The following is a 16,731-nucleotide window of genomic DNA, read 5'->3' as shown; positions in this document are numbered from 1 at the left end:
GTTTGTTATTTTTTCTATACATTAATGTTTTTAGGCTCTATATATTTGATGCACTAAAAGGCATCTAAAGATATTATATATCAATGTATTGTGGTTCTCATGTGTTCTCAACAATAGGAAAGCATCAATAAATATATGTTTGAGCTCATTTTACAGAAAGCTACAGATACAGAAAGCTAATGAAAGCATTCGGGTGGAGCAACCACCTTTCATCACAAAGTTACACCCTTGGTCTCCAAAAAAAAAAGATTTTATACAGCTTTAGACAGTGAATGAGCCGCAGCTTAGCAGTGAAAAGGAACATTTTCATTTCATAAAGTGCAGGAGTGGAAAAGGAATGTCAGAAAATAGCAGAAGTTGGTGAAGATTCTCAGTCATCCAGGTCACAGTCATTTGAAAAAGTTAAAAAACAATCTTTGTTTCCAAGTCTGAAGACGTTTCTCTTCCTATCCAGGAAGCTTTTTCAATTCGAAATGTCAGAAATAGCCCAAAAACTTGTTTTGGCTTATAAAACGTGCAAAGTGAACCAGAACAAGGGATCCTCCCCTTTGGAATTGGGGTCGTTTTGGTTTCTTTGTTAGCCTGTAAGGCCCCATACCTGTCTATGCATCTCAAAGGGGGGTCATTAGGGGCAATTGTTGGCTTGGCTGCCCAGGCGAGATGTTTTGTACCCTGTATGGGGGTAGGGGGTTGAACTGATAGTGGGAAGGAATTAAGAAATTAAATATTATTTCAGTATGATATAGGAGAAAGGTCAGAATTCTAACTTTTCTCAGAATTCAAACTTTAATCTCAGAATTCTGAATTCTGACTGAATTCTGACAGCTAACAAACATGTTAGCATCAAGCCATGTCTGTTGTAGAGTCTAAACTAATTCTCTTGTTTTAATGACCTTCAGCTCTTCCATTAATGAAAAAGCATAACCAGGGATCTCTCAGCACGTAAAATGTCGCCTAATTCCGTCATTTTCAACCAATGTGTTACTGGCCCTTCCAAACAACTCAAATCTTTATCAGTGAAGCTGAGTGTTCCACATCTCTTCCTTCATGGTGCCCATCTACATTAAGATCCAAAACTGGGATTTGCATTTGATGAAGCAGACAGAAGACGTTTTATCATTATGTCCATTTTATCTCCTGTTTCTTTCATCTTTTCTCCTTTTTCCTGTTTTTCCTTTCCTGTTCTACTTACATTGCAGTGTCCATATAATCTGTAATACTCCCTGCATGAATTATAATAAAGCAATTTATATGCATAAATCAAGCGGAACACTATGGCGATAGCCGTACTGCTCCACTTGTGAAAGTAAAATCTGTTGGGCTCTTTTTGGGCATCAAGACAATTATTCTTATTGCCACACAGGACACTGTAAAAAAAAAAAAAAAGAATTCTAAAATTAAAGTCAGAATTCTGACTTTTTTCCGACATTAAACTGAAATAATATTTGAAATCAGTTAACTTGTTTAATTTTTTCAGTGGCGCTAATCCTTCCATACTGCATGTAGTCTGGTTAGTGTGTGAGAGAAAGCAAGAGAAATGTGAGCGGCTAAGTGCTTCCACTCACCTGGAGGACAAAGGCAGTTTTTAGGAGCATCTCTAACCTCCCGTAGCTTTGGCAGCTGTGAGGCGAGCTTCTGCACAGGAAATGAAAAAAACAGACAGGAAATAACAGAAGTCAAAGTCTGTCAGAATATCAACATTTCCTCTCTGTCAGAATTAAGATCCCAACTCCATTTAGATCCTCGTCTCTAGGCTGAAGTCTGGTAGAATACAAAAACAAACAGGAATCCATCTTATCCCGCTTAAATGGTTTGAGGCTGAGGCAAACCATTATTAGCAGTGTTACGATTTAAGGCGGGATAGAAAACACAGCAGCAGTGATGTTTTGGGTCCCTTTGGGTCAACGGCTAGTTGACCCAAAGTGTTGTTCAGCAACATTCATGTTTCTAATGTTGGGTTATTAGTGCTTCATTATCAGACGTAGTCCTTTAGCTTGGGCTAAGAGCCATAATGCTACGTTAACAACTAATTTGCTTTGATCACCAGAAGCAGCCGTTCTACATGCAAAGTAAATGGTTGATGCGCATCAAGGTTCATCAAAAGGTGCTGCAACACGTCTAGAACAGCAGCGGTGCGTCTTGACACATTGGAAATTCTGAAGCAGCACCTCATGAGCTTCTGAGCATCTGAGGCACGCAACGTACTTCACAAGCATCTGCTGCTGGAGTTGGAAACATTTAATTTATGCTGCTCGACAATCAACCAATCAGAGAAGCTGATATGGGAGCTGACAGGGCGACAGACACAGTGCTGCTGATGCAGAGCGCTATGATCACTCCTCTGAAACAGTTTATTAATGCCTAAAATAACTTAAAATATCGGAACCTCCCTACAAAATATGTTCGATTTTATTATCCTGGTGCCTGCAATTTGTAGCACATGCCTAAAAAATGCTAACGTCTACTTCAAGTCACCATGAACGGTAGGGGAAAACCCCCAAGAGGTGACTGGGCAGACTGAGGCAGCTGCTGCTGGGGATTCTCAGTGACAGCGCACTGCCAGTATGTGGGGGTCTGAGCGGCTCCAACATTGAATAGATGTTACATGGCTTTTTCAATCATCTCAGTAACTTAAAGTCGTAGAGAAAAGGCTGTTCCAACCGTTGCATTTCCCAATTCCCCAGAGTGGTTCCCGTCTTTACACAAGTTAATTAAGTGAATGTGATTGGTCGTCAATCAAGGGAACAGGATTGTTGTGGCGGAAGGTTCTCAAACATTTTGATTGTGGTCGGTTTCTTGGAAGCATCTTGCTAACCAGTTAGCAACTTAGTGCTAGTAGGTTCCCAATGGGAAATTCCATTAGGACCAAGTAGAACTAAATTGGTGACTTAGAAACGACACTGTCAAGGAACGCTATGGACAGAGGAAACATGCAAGAGGTAGAGAGTTTAGTGTCAGAGGTCGTGGATGAGTCTCCTCCGTCATCCATTTTTTATTTAGAGGAGGAAAGCGGGGATGAAGATGTGGTTGAAGAGGACGCCAGGGCGTCAGAAGCTTGGTTTGGTGTAGAAGGCTTCCAGCCGTACATGTTTGAGCCCTTGCCTCGCAACGCTGCCAGTTCTGTTAGCTCTACGCCTGCTGAAGACACAGACGTCCATCCCCGTGAACACTGGGACGGAGCTCAATGGGAAAGGAAATGATTTTTATTTTAACCGTTGCATATATTAGCTGCGACATGTGAAAAAAAATTTGATTGACAGATGACCGTTGATATATGATTGGTCGGATTTAGGTGTTCAGGCTGACGTATAACTAACTGGCCAGCATAAGATAACGAAAAAAACACAGATTTTAAGACAGGATAAAAAAAAAAAAAAAGAAATTTTCTAAATTTTGGGACAATATAGTCTGATAAAGAGAACATTTATATACATGTTTAAGCCAGAATGATTTGACATTTAAATATGGTTTCCCTACGGGTAAGCATTTCTAGCTGGAAAACCTTCAATTATTTAATTTGTATTCCCATTTTTCCAGGAAATAAACAGGATTGGAATTAAGTGAATGTCTAGTTGTAGTTGGATATTCTGTCTCCACTCATTTAAAGGGCTCCATTGTCCAGAGTGTAAAGCATGGCGTTCCATTTGTGGTTGTTCATAGCTGAGGCCATGACACTAAATCTTTAAACAGGTGCAGAAGGGAATGTTACTGAGAGTCCTTCCTGTCACTACTGTGGGAGACGGAGTGAAGCTTTTTGACTCAAACACATGCTTCTATTCAACAAGGAGCTGACCTCCAATCTAACACAGACATAAAATCAGAAATAACATTTCAATTATTCCCCTCCTTGATTTTTAATACAACACAGTAAACTCAATCCTTCACCTTCCTGTTAGACCAATGGAACAGGATTTCCTGCTGCTTAAAAAAAAAACTCATTTTAATGCCTTCTCTCCCAAACCTCAGGATTTAAAGTGTTTTCCAATAAAAGCACTGATCATTTGACTTTTAATGCATCAAGCTCCAGAAAAATCAAAAGATGGAGAAGCTGTTTGCTTCTATAACAGTGGTAAAAACACAGCTTTATCTGCTGCCGTTTTCCTCTTTTTGATGTCTCACATCCTGGATTTAGAGGATTTGTTTAAAATTTTGTACTTCTTTAATTCAGTTTATTTCTATAGCATCAATTCACAACACGTCATCTCCAGGAACTTTACAGTTCACCAGATCATCCAGGCAGATTGATTCAAAGTTTTCTATCTAAGGAAAACCAGTTGATTGCATTGACTTGAAGGCATTCCCTCACACTAAGCATGCTTGTAGCAACAGTGGAGAGGAAAAACTCCGTTTTAACAGGAAGAAACCTCCAGCAGAACCAGGCTCAGTGTGAGCGGCCATCTGCTGAGGCCGACTGGGGTTCAAGGAGACAGAAGCAGAGATACAGAAAGAACATACCTCTTCATTTGTTAGAACATATAAACTGGTTTAATGTAATAATCGGTTAATTGGGAAGAGCTTGCAAACAGAAAAAGATATGCAACCATTCCCTCCCCCATTAATAGGAACAATTATTGGGTTATTTTTCCATTTATTCTGGGGGAAACTCCTCCAGCTCCTTCAAACCTGTTGGACAGGTTTGCATATGAACAACAATCTCCAGATTATTGTCTAGACTTTGACTAGGCCATTCCTACTAAAGATGTCCTGATCGTGTATTCGGTTCGGCTTGATATTTTTCTGTTTTCCAGTGATCAGAATGTCAATATTCACAGCTATTGCCGTAAAGTACCTGCTGGTTACGTTTGACAGTAACTGCGCAGTTCAAACCTCTGTTGCAATGCAATCTAAGCATGACAGAAGAGTGAAAATATTTTTCTCTCAATAGTGAAGATGGTCCTAAAGCAACATGGCAATGTCCACAGGAGGTGGCAGCGGAGCTGCATTTAACACCGCAAACCTGATTCGTCATCTGAGGACAAAACATGGCAGCATTTACACGGTTTATACAGGAATAATTATCTCTAATTTAATGCTTTTTAAGGCCCTTTTGACAGTCTTAAAAACATTTAATGCCATCAACAAGTACCCATGACTCTCATATATAAACTACTAAAAAATTTTAAAGAAACACTTTGTAATCAGAGTATAGAATCAAATTAATTAAACTTCTGGGATATTGATTTGGTCAGGTAAGTAACAGAGGGGGTTGTTAGTCAGTTTGAGCTGCTTTGGTGTTTATGAAATTAACAACAGGTGCACTAGAGGGGCAACAACGAGACGACCATCAAAACAGGAATGGTTTTACAGGTGGAGGCCACTGACATTTTTTCCCCTCCTCATCTTTTCTGACTCTTTTTGACCTGTTTTGCATTTGGCTACTGTCACTACTGTTAGCATGGCGCTACCTGGACCCTACAGAGGTTGCACAGGCAGTCCAACTCCTCCAGGATGGCGCATCAATACGTGTCACTGCCAGAAGGTTTGCTGTGTCTCCCAGCAAAATCTCAAGAGCATGGAGGAGATTCCAGGAGACAGGCAGTTACTCCAGGAGAGCTGGACAGGACCGTAAAAGGTCTACAACCCATCAGCAGAACCGCTATCTGCTCCTTTGTTTAAGGAGGAGCATGGTGGAGCACTGCCAGAGCCCTACAAAATGACCTCCAGCAGGCCACTGGTGTGAATGTCTCTGACCAAACAATCAGAAACAGACTTCACCAGGGTTGCCTGAGGGCCCGAAGTCCTCTAGTGGGCCCTGTGCTCACTGCCCGACACCGTGGAGCTCGATTGGCATTTACAACAGAACACTGGAATTGGCAAGTTGGCCACTGGCGCCCTGTGCTTTTCACAGATGGGAGCAGGTTCACCCTGAGCATATGTGACAGACGTGAAAGGGTCTAGAGAAGCCGTGGAGAACGTTATGCTGCCTGTAACATCGTTCAGCATGACCGGTTTGGTGGTGGGTCAGTGATGGTCTGGAGAGGCATATCCATGTAGGGACGCACAGATCTATACAGGCTAGACAATGGCACCCTGACTGCCATTAGGTATCGGGATGAAATCCTTGCACCCATTGTCAGACCCTATGCTGGTGCAGTGGGTCCTGGGTTCCTCCTGGTGCACGACAATGCCCGGCCTCATGTGGCGAGAGTATGCAGGCAGTTCCTGGAGGATGAAGGAATTGATACCATTGATTGGCCCCCACGCTGGCCTGACCTAAATCCAATAGAACAACTCTGGGACATTATCTTTCCATCCATCCGATGCTGCCAGGTTGCACCTCAGACTGTCCAGGAGCTCAGTGATGCCCTGGTCCAGAACTGGGAGGAGATACCCCAGGACGCCATCTGTCGTCTCATTAGGAGCATGACCCGGCGTTGTCAGGCATGCATACACGCACGGGGGGACGGGGCGTACATATTACTGAATACCATTTTGAGTTGCTGCAATGAAATTTTAGCAAAATGGACTAGCCTGCCGCATCATAATTTTTTCACTGTAATTTTTGGGGTGTCTTTGAATTCAGCCCTCTGTAGGTTGTTAATTTTCATTTCCATCAAATGATGTGGCATCCTTTTTTCCCCATTGAGGTCTGATGTATTTCAAAGTGTTTCTTTGATTTTTTTTTTTGCAGTATATATATATATATATATATATATATATATATATATATATATATATATATATATATATATATATGAAAACCGTCAGAATCGTTCGGTTCGACTGTCTCGGTTCGTGTTCGCGTGTGTTTCGTTCGGTTCATGCGCTGCTCCTTTTTATAGTGGAAGCGATTACACTCCAGAGCAGAAGGTGGCAGTGCTGCGACCAAAGCCAACCACCAGTAGTAAACAAGAAGAAGAAGCGAAGCAGCGTAGCCGGGTGTAGCAGGGGAAAAAAATCAGTTGTTATGGAGAATTGTGTGGGTATGGCGAGTGGGAAAGAACAGGAGTTGGAAGACGCGCCAGCAGCACTTTATAGGTCTGCTGTATGGGAGCACTTTGCATTTAGAGTGACCTACGATGACGGCGGAAAGAAAGTTGTGGATAAAAGTAAAACAGTGTGCAAGCACTGTGCAACACGTTTTGTTTATGCTAACAGCAACATGTCATGCTAACCCCGAAATCCCTCATACTCCATCAGCAACCCCCGCTCCGCCCCGCTGCGCTCCAGACCGGCTGCTCAAAGCAAAGCCTACAGCCCCCACTGTGGCTTCGTCCGCTCCCCTCTGAGTCCCTTGGAGATGGTAGAGAGCATGCGCCAGATGATTAAATGCAAAGCAGCAAAACATACGGAAATGATCCAGGGTTTCCGCGGATCATTTAAAATAATAACAATCCATTATTTTTTGGGGGATTTTTTCATTAATTTCATAAATTTTTATGGGATTTCGGTGTAACAATCAACATGTATCGAATCGAATCGAAAACCGTGACCAGAAACCGTGAATCGAACCGAACCGTGGATTTTGTGAATCGTTCCACCCCTAATATATATATATATATATATATATATATATATATATATATATATATATATATATATATATATATATATATATATATATATATATATATATATATATATATATATATTAGGGCGGGAACCGTGAGCAGCTGGTCTGGAGCGCAGCGGGGCGGAGGGGGGTTGCTGACGGAGTATGTGGGATTTCGGGGTTAGCATGATATGTTGGTCATGTTGCTGTTAGCATAAACAAAACGTGTTGCACAATGCTTGCACACTGTTGCACTTTTATCCACAACTTTCTTTCCGCCGTCATCGTAGGTCACTCTAAATGCAAAGCGCTCCCATACAGCAGACCTATAAAGTGCTGCTGGCGCGTCTTCCAACTCCAGTTCTTTCCCACTCGCCATTCCGACATAATTCTCCAGAACAACTAATTTTTTTCTGCTACACCCGGCTACGCTGCTTCGCTTCTTCTTCTTCTTGTTTACTACTGGTGGTTGGCTTTGGTCGCAGTATCGCCACCTTCTGCTCTGGAGTGTAAACGCTTCACCTATGAGAAAAAGGAGCAGCGCATGAACCGAACGAAACACACGCGAACCGAACCCAGACAGTCGAACCGAACGGTTCGGACGGTTTTCATAAATCGTCCCATCCCTAATATATATATATATATATATATATATATATATATATATATATATATATATATATATATATATATATATATGTTCGGAAAAGACGCTCAAGGCTGAGAAGATGGCTAGAGAATATATATCCTTTCTCTCCGCCTTGAGCTTCTTTTCTGAACATACAGCTTTACGATCAATCAACCAGAAGCAGTTCTGCACAAACACGCGGAACGAGTTATATCTGATATAAGATATCTGACCAAATTGTTTTTAATTAAGTAATTTTTTAAATGAAGCATTTTAAATGCCATGATAATCACATTAAATGAATTTTAATGCCAATTAAGGCCTTAATTGGCATTAAAATGTCAATTAACTGAGATGAAAGTACCTCCAAAGCGCAAAGTAAGACCTACAGTAGAAGCCATTCAAAATTTTCCCACTTTCCTGAGTCTATTATACTGGGTCCTTGGCTTGTCTCCTACAATTCCTTTTTTTTTTAAATCAGTCTTTGTACTAAAATAATTATCTTGTCATGATTTGTGGACATTAAGATCTAAGGAGAAAGGTCATCTCCTGATCAGACCCTGTAATTCAGTGAAATGATGAAGTCAGAGTAAAAAAATATGCAAGAGGGGGGTCACTCCAGTGGCTGGATGTTGGCTGCCATGCGGCCGGTATTTGACTGGGAAGGGCCATTTTGAATGGCTGCTACTGTAGTACTGCTCTAGCCTCCTGGACTAGAAGCACACCCTGAACGTTATCTGCAGAGTAAAACCACCCAGCTACTCTAACGGTAAACCAGCAGAGGCTGATGGACATGTTAGCTCCATCCAGCAAAGGCTGTCAGCGCTAAAGAAGCCACTGCAGCTGATATGATTCCTGAACTGCAAAAACGATCCAAAAATGTGTAAATAAGTCTTAAATTAAGTGTATTTACCCTTAATGTGAGTATGTAAATAAGATGATTTGCCAATGGAATGAGCATTTCTACTCTTAAAATAAGATAAATAGAAAATATGCACTTGAAATAAGACAATGTAACTGTTTTTTCTTATTTTAAATGTAAATTGTCTTGTTGCAATGGCAAAGTGTCTCACTTACATCCTTAATTCAAGAAAAAATGCACTTATTTTAAGAAAAAAAAGACTTATTGAGATTAAATTTTTTTGCAGTGCTGCAGCCAGGAAAGGTGTTCCTTCCAGAGAGCAGGAGTTCAGACCCTGTGGGAGGCAGTGGAGCGACTTTTCAGCCACGTTGAAGGTGATCCACTGTATTCAGTGGTTTCATTAGTGGATCCAAGATACAACGAAGTAAATCTCTTAAATGTGTATTAGAATATTTTGTTTCAGAATCAAAGTCATGACTTGTTTCAGTCGATATAAAAATGCACTTTAGTAGAAAATTGGCATTGTTTTTTTGTTTTCCTAATAGAGGATGAGTCAGAAGAGCCACGTCTACTACGGAGCCTCATTTCAGCACAGCAAGATTCTCCAAGCGAGAGAGAGTGGGAAAGGCAATGCATGACTTCTCCATCTGTCCTGGTTCAGGTGCAAACTTACGTCACAGAGCTAACATTGGTGCCTCATTTCCCCTTAATTTTGGGTATTGCTAAATCTGTCCCATGCATCGGCGTGGACAGCAAGAGACTCTTTAGCCCTGTTTTAAACAAAACAGATGAAAAGAGAAACCGCCCGTCAGCTGACAGGAGGAGAAGCTGCTGTTTCCTATCAACAACATTCATTTCATTTTGAATTTCCCAAACTGAGACGTGAGTGAGGCTAAGCTTGAAAGGCAACTATGGTTGTAAAAAACACTGGCATTTAAGTTTGGCTGTTTGTAGAGCGACCCAGAGTCCTGCCCCAGGTCGGGTTCCCCTTATAAAACGTTCATTTCGGGTAAAAAAAAACATTATTTCACAACATTATTAAATTATTTCACTGGTGCAGGTTTAATTGAACAAAATGTGGGTATCATACAGTTAGAGCTTGAATGAAACTTATTTATATTTTCTTATTTATTAACATATAAAGCCTTAAATGGCCAAGCTCCATCTGATATCAGAGATCTGATTGTTCCTTATGTTCCTAACAGAGCACTTCGCTCTCAATCTGCAGGTTTACTAGTGGTTCCTAGAATTTCTAAAGTAGAATGGGAGGCAGATCTTTTAGTTATCAGGCTCCTCTCCTGTGGAACCAACTACCAGTTTTAGTCCGTGAGGCAGACACCCTGTCTACTTTTAAGGCTAGGCTTAAAACTTTCCTTTTTGATAAAGCTTATAATTAGAGTGGTTCAGGTTATCCTGAGCTATCTCTATAGTTATGCTGCTATAGGCTTAGACTGCTGGAGGACTGCTATTTGTTGAGTTACTTGCTAAAAATGTATTTCAGTTTTATAAACATCAAACTAAAGGCAATATATCGGATCGGGACAAAAATCAAATCTGATTTAGGGTTTAAAGATTGGATTGGGAGCAAAGGCCTAAAATGCTGATTGTAAAATCCCTAATTCCAACACAATTAATGTCTTGCATAAAGCAACACTGTGTGACTTTTTCCATCTTTGTTTAGGTCAATATGATGCTTCGTGCTTTTTGCTCTTCTGGCTGTGGAAATGAACACTTAATGGCTCCATGGTGATGGTGGTCAGAGGGCCGCCTGGCTTCTGTCAGCGAGCCCCAGAGCATCTGTGGCCACAATGTAGCTCCCCACCATCAGGGAATGACTGAATGAATTTACTATCAAGTTCTAAATTTTAAAATTTCACTGAACTATTTGAGTTTTTATTTTACATTCATCAAACCTTGAATTCTGTGTTGTTGAAAGTTAAAATCGTGAATTTTTGCAGCTTAATTCAAGTTATATGGTGTGAAAATAAAAATCTTTTAAATTGACATTTAAAAAAATGCAATCTACAAAGGAAACCTTTCCTTGTTTTCATTTTTTAAAACAACTTCACCATAAAACCTTTTTTTTATTCAAATTTTTTTAAAGTTTCTTTGCTGGATTGCATTTTTTTAAATCTCAATTTACTAACTGGGTGGGATTTTTTTCCATTTATAAAACATGTTCTTTTTTGGCAGCAATAACTGAGTGACATTCACTCCATAAAAGTAGCAGTAACCTGTTAACCATGCAATATATTTCCAACTTCTTGCTCCAGAACCTACTTTCCAACTTATTTTCCAACTGTGATTAATTTGTCATATGCATCTTTGGCTAAAATTTTTCAGGAACGTTAATCTTTCAAACTGGCAACCTTTGCAGTCGCTGCAAAGGGCAAAGGAAATGTCTCCCGCAATAATTACTGTCCCAGATTTATGCTAACTTAACAAGAAGTTAGTAAAACTTTACATTTGAATTAGAAGCTTATTTGTCATTACACAGAAATACACAGTTATTTGGCAGCCATTTGTTAGCGGCGATGTTGCAGGAACATTTCTGTTAATTTCCAAGAGGTTGACGTCATTTAAATAAATACTGATTTCCTTTTTAAATGCACACAGTCTCATTACAAGACTTTTCACATTTATTTCTAATTTTTACAGCTGTAGCTCCCTCTGGTTGCACTGATACTCTTTCTGAAAGATGACAGCATTTTGCTAGAGAACTTTTGTGTGTTTTAAGCTTTTTTTCTTTATTTCTTTGCAAATGAATCCATTCTGTGTATATTTAACATAACACGCTGTTATTGATAAACAAGCGAGTGTTGATGTGCAGAAACAGTGAAAATAAGCCTCCAAAAAACTGTTAAACGATGCATTTTTGTTTGTTTTTGTTCCACTGAAACTTTTATTTTTTTCCTTTAAATATTTATTTCATTTACCGTAAATGTTTTTTAACTTTAAGCTTTTTTCCAGTTTGTGTTTGCAGAAACAGAAACTGTCTGCTCATGCTTACATGATGCTGTAATTCTATTTAGGCTTAAAACGGATCATCTAAACACTGTCAGGATGGATGTTTAGTCCATATTAGCTTTCTCCATGATGATGTAATATTTTTCTGTCTTTTTTCCGTTTAGTCAGATAATGTGATTCTGCACCTTTAAGGGCTTCATAACAGAGAGAGTGGATCCATACAAGTGAACTGATCTGCAGGTGTGTTTAGAAAATTTGGGGCCCTAGGCAAAGACAGTTTTTGAAATCAAAGTGCTAGAGGGGTCTGAAAAGTCATAAATATAGAGATAAAAGCGCTAAGTTGGGAACACTGCTCTTTGCATCGTTTGTTTTCAAATGGTTTGCTGCTGTCTGTTTGGAACTTTCTGAACATGTGCAGCAAATGGACTGATCCAATATGGTGGACACTGAAGGGGGGGCTGAGACACACTTTTTTTTTTAATTTTTGCAAGACTAGTGGCTCTTTTTTTTTTCTCGACAGTAGGCTGACAGGCAGAGATGGCAAAAGTACTCACTTTCCGTACTTGAGTAAAAGTACAGATACTTGTGTTAAAAAATACTCTGGTAAAAGTGGAAGTACTGATTAAACTTCTTTACTCAAGTAAAAGTAACAAAGTACAGGCTTGTAAATTTACTTTAAGTATAAAAGTAAAAGTAGAAACCACTTTTTTCATGCCGTTGCCTACATTTTAAATGGATGTCTGCCAATAGGACTAGATCTCCGTTGTGTTCATTTTCAATCATCTCGTCGTCCATGCTACTATGCTAACGCCACCGCCACCAAGCTGCAATGATTTGACGCGAATGAATACCGCCGAATCTGTCGATTCATCTTGTAGTGGTGCGTCAAATGCAACGTAGATTCCCATCCAATTAGATTGAATTTGATATTGATGACGTGAAATATAATAACGGTAACTCCATTGAAATGATTCAAAACTAAAGTAACGAGCCAATTTTTTAAAATGTAAGGAGTAGAAAGTACAGATATTTGTGTAAAAATGTAAGGAGTAGAAATAAAAAGTCGCCATAAAAATATGTAGTAAAGTAAAGTAAAAATATCAGAAAAATCTACTTGAGTACAGTAATGAAGTATTTGTACTTCGTTACTTCCCATCTCTGCTGACAGGAAAGGAGGTATGACAGTGGGAGAGCCATGCGGCAAAGGAGCACAGGCCTCATTCTAACCCAGGTCGGCCATGTTGACTAAGGCTTCCGTACATGGGTCGTGCGTGCTAAAAACATAATTAATGTGCACAAATAAGGAATAGTTGTATTAATCATACATGTAAACAGAGTTTTATGGGGCCCCCAGGAACTTGGGGCCCTAGGCAACTGCCTAGAATTGCCTAATGGTAAATCCCCCCAAAATCATTAAAGCTCTGAATGAGTTTGACTGCTGCCGATCGGCACCACAGCCATCATCCCCCTTTAAGTCTTTAGCCAGAACTTTTGATATTACATCCTCTCCTTTTTGTCAGCTTTCAATCAGATCTAATCTGATTTACTCTGAATGTAGAAAATATCAGTATTAGTGATTAACAAAGACTATTGCTGCCTGTTTGCCTACCATCTGAGCCAGATTATTCCAGCTGTTTGGTGAGAGATACTCTAGTGTTCCTAATATAAGTTCTGAGATTCTGATTCTGACCTGTTTCTGCCTTTGGATATCCGAGTTTAGCTTTGCCCTTCCTGCTCTGTTAGTCCGGTTTATACTGGATTAATTCCTGGATTCTGCTGGTTAATTGAACTTGGACTGTGCTTCTAACCTCGGCTTGGATTATCCTCTGGTACCTCCTCGACTCTCTGATCTTCTGGTCTGTAAACCTGGTTCTGCCTTTTATCCTGAGTTTCTATCCCTACAGAGGTTCCGGTTTATTCGCCCCAGCTGATGAGCAGCCGCATGCTGAGTTGTTTTGAATAAAGGCTTGTTTGAAAATTGTCCGGATCTGTCTGTTTTGAATATTGGATCCAAGGTTCCTAGATCCTGACAATCAGCTCAGATAGAAAGTCTGTCAGCGAGACAGAAACCTCTAGAAGATCCTGAACCACGGATGGTTTTTAGCTGGAGGAGTGCTGTGAACATTTCTGAAGACTTCCAGTCATCTCCCAATTTTTTTCTATCTTCAGTTAAATTAGAATTATGGAACAAGATAAAACAAAAAGTTCATTTGTTTATAAAAAAGCTATAAACCCAGAAAGAATGTTAGATATAACAGTGTTTTTAATGATTTTATTGAAATGAATAAATAAATAAAATCCCCTAACTGCTCCCTAATGTTATGTTTTAGCCTTTAATTCTACAATATTTTACAGCAGAGGTCAGAGATTACGGACCGCGGTCCGGATCCGGACCCAACCTGATTTAAAACATTTATAAATTAAAGTATATAACTAAATTATATTATTAAATTATACCAACGATTGTTGTTCTCTACTTAAAAAAACAACAATTTTTTTAAAATGGAAAAATTTTCCTTTTTATATATATATATATATATTCTTTTATTTAAAAATTCATTTTATAACATGGGTGCATAAAAAACTAATTTTATTTCATTGGTAAATTTTGTTTAAAAGTAACAGATTATTATTAAAAATGTCTCCGGACCTTTACTGGTTGATAATTTTCTTTATTCAGACCCCGCTGATTGTTAATCGATCACCCCTGTTTTACAGCTTTCAGTGTGCATTTTTCTCCAGGATTGTTTATAATTCATAAAGAAAATCTAAATATGCCAAAAGACTTTCTGTTATTTAATGTAATCCAGGTGCAAATTAATCTTTTCATGAAAAGTTTATAGCTCAAACTCAAATCTAAACATACACAAACACATCATGAACTCACCGATGACCAAGTATATATATACACACACATATATATATATATATATATATATATATATATATATATATATATATGTGCATATTTTACATTTCCAGGTTATTTAAACTTGGTTGCTTTTTGGTTAGAAGCTGATAAGTATTAGTGTAATGAGGGGGGGCTAGACTTCAACCCCCTTCATGATCATTGCTAGGAGGCTTGTTCTCCTCAGTGAGACTGAAAATTATGGGTAGACTTCAAAAACTCTGGAAATGATTCAGATTCTGGGTTTTAAATCACAGAACCATGAAATGTTTCACTGCAAAAGGTCAACAGGTGAGAAAAATGAGCCACGTTCGGGTTGTTCTGATGGAGCCTTACCTCCTCCAGTAACTGGTCCAGCCGTCCAACAATGAGGGGCTCCACCTGCTCCAGAGTCATCATCCAGGCGGTGAACTTCTCATCCTGCTGCTGCTCCAGACTCAGGATCCTGGACTGAAGCTCCATGGTCCTCATTAGGACAAACACACAGAGTCCAAAGCAGAGAGCAGACACAGAGATGCAGACCATAATCCAGGACAGATTATTCCAGATTGACTGCTTCCATAGTTTCTGTCCTGCTGTGGGATTTATCCTCCTCTCACCAGCTGCTTTATCAAAAACTTTACACCTCTGCTCATCCTCCATTCTGCACAGATAGAGAAATTATTTAAAAAAACTACAAAAACAAACAAATTAAAACTTAGAGGAGTTCTTCCGTCCCGCTGATCTTCCTCACGTCAAAAACACTTTATAAACTTGCTTCTAAAGCTGCAGGAGTTTCATAGTTTTCCCTTTATTTCCCCTCAGCTCTGCTGCGGTTCAATGTGGAGGAGGCAGGCTGGATCTCTGACAGCTCTGGATGCCGCAGGGCTCCGCTCCGCCCCTGGCTTTAGGCTGCATGCCGGGGGGGTATTCATAGCAGCGCTGCCGCCCCTTTGATCCAGCCACTGGCTGAGAGATATTTTTAGGGGTGTGAAAAGCCAGGATCCACTGTCACAAAGCTGCTGCACCGACAGCGCTGCTGGCCTCTGGATGTGTCATAAATACTCTATATTCAGTCCCATAGAATAGATGGAGGGTCCATCCTTATGGGAAAAACACACTGGGTTGTTTTACTGTAAACATTTGATCTACTTCATGTGGAAATTAAAATTTTTCCCATTTTTAGGGAAGCTGTAATGGGTTTTCTGAAGGACAAGGTTAAAATCTGCTCTGTTTACATTGTTTGTAGTGAGGAAGAGAAGCTTTCTATGTTTTAGTACTTATGTTTTCAACTGCAGCGGCTGTAATTTATACAACATACAATGTTTCTCCAATCAGATGCTGTTCCTTAAATGAAACAATTCAGACTCTTCCTTCACATCTAAAGACTTTTTGGGGGCATATTTGATGGCTCTTGGCATGCAGGAAGAATTGGGTCTCAAATCAGTGCAGGACCCCCCCTCCCGCTCTGACTTTACTGGTTAAGAGACTGGATCTGGTAGCCTCTGCCTTTCATCCTCACAGACCCTCTGGCTTTGAAAACATCCAGCTGTTTTCTCAATCAGAGAAGGACAAACAGCTTCTACTCCCCATTGGCTGAAGGCTCGGGGCCTTCTAACTGGCTGAGACGTTACATAAAAGCAGCTGGAGAAGTCATCTGCTGGCCTGCTCCGGATGAGGAGGAGAGCCGCTCAGCAGCGATGGTTTCACCTTCCCAGGATGGTCCCAGTCCAGGTTCCTTCAGTCACCAGAAGAACCGAGTTCACTCCAACAGTCCAGGTTCCTTCGGTCACCAGAAGAACCGAGTTCACTCCAACAGTCCAGGTTCCTTCGGTCACCAGAAGAACCGAGTTCACTCCAACAGTCCAGGTTCCTTCGGTCACCAGAAGAACCAA

General features: G+C 40.0%; 1 protein-coding gene across 28 annotated transcripts in view; it reads right to left on the bottom strand.

The window, feature by feature from the left end:
* LOC119771885 (collagen alpha-1(XIII) chain-like) overlaps positions 1-15,780 on the bottom strand; it is a 111,009-nt gene extending 95,229 nt beyond the window's left edge. For 3 of the 28 annotated variants that reach the window (XM_038268092.1, XM_038268090.1, XM_038268096.1), the window contains exons 1-2: positions 15,194-15,768; positions 1,566-1,635 (exon numbers count right to left, since the gene is read on the bottom strand). In XM_038268092.1, the coding sequence (XP_038124020.1) occupies positions 1,566-1,635; positions 15,194-15,499 (376 nt within the window). In that variant the 5' untranslated portion in view covers positions 15,500-15,768. Of the gene's footprint in view, positions 1-1,565; positions 1,636-15,193 lie in introns of all 28 variants that reach the window. The other 25 variants (XM_038268089.1, XM_038268102.1, XM_038268105.1 and 22 more) reach the window with 16 other exon arrangements.
* Between the last annotated feature and the right edge of the window lie 951 nt (positions 15,781-16,731).

Source organism: Cyprinodon tularosa, unplaced genomic scaffold (assembly GCF_016077235.1).
Source record: "Cyprinodon tularosa strain WSP-4 unplaced genomic scaffold, ASM1607723v1 ctg692, whole genome shotgun sequence".
Lineage (NCBI taxonomy): Eukaryota > Metazoa > Chordata > Actinopteri > Cyprinodontiformes > Cyprinodontidae > Cyprinodon > Cyprinodon tularosa.
The sequence above is the reverse complement of the archived record's forward strand: the minus strand, read 5'-3'. Positions and strand labels throughout refer to the sequence as shown.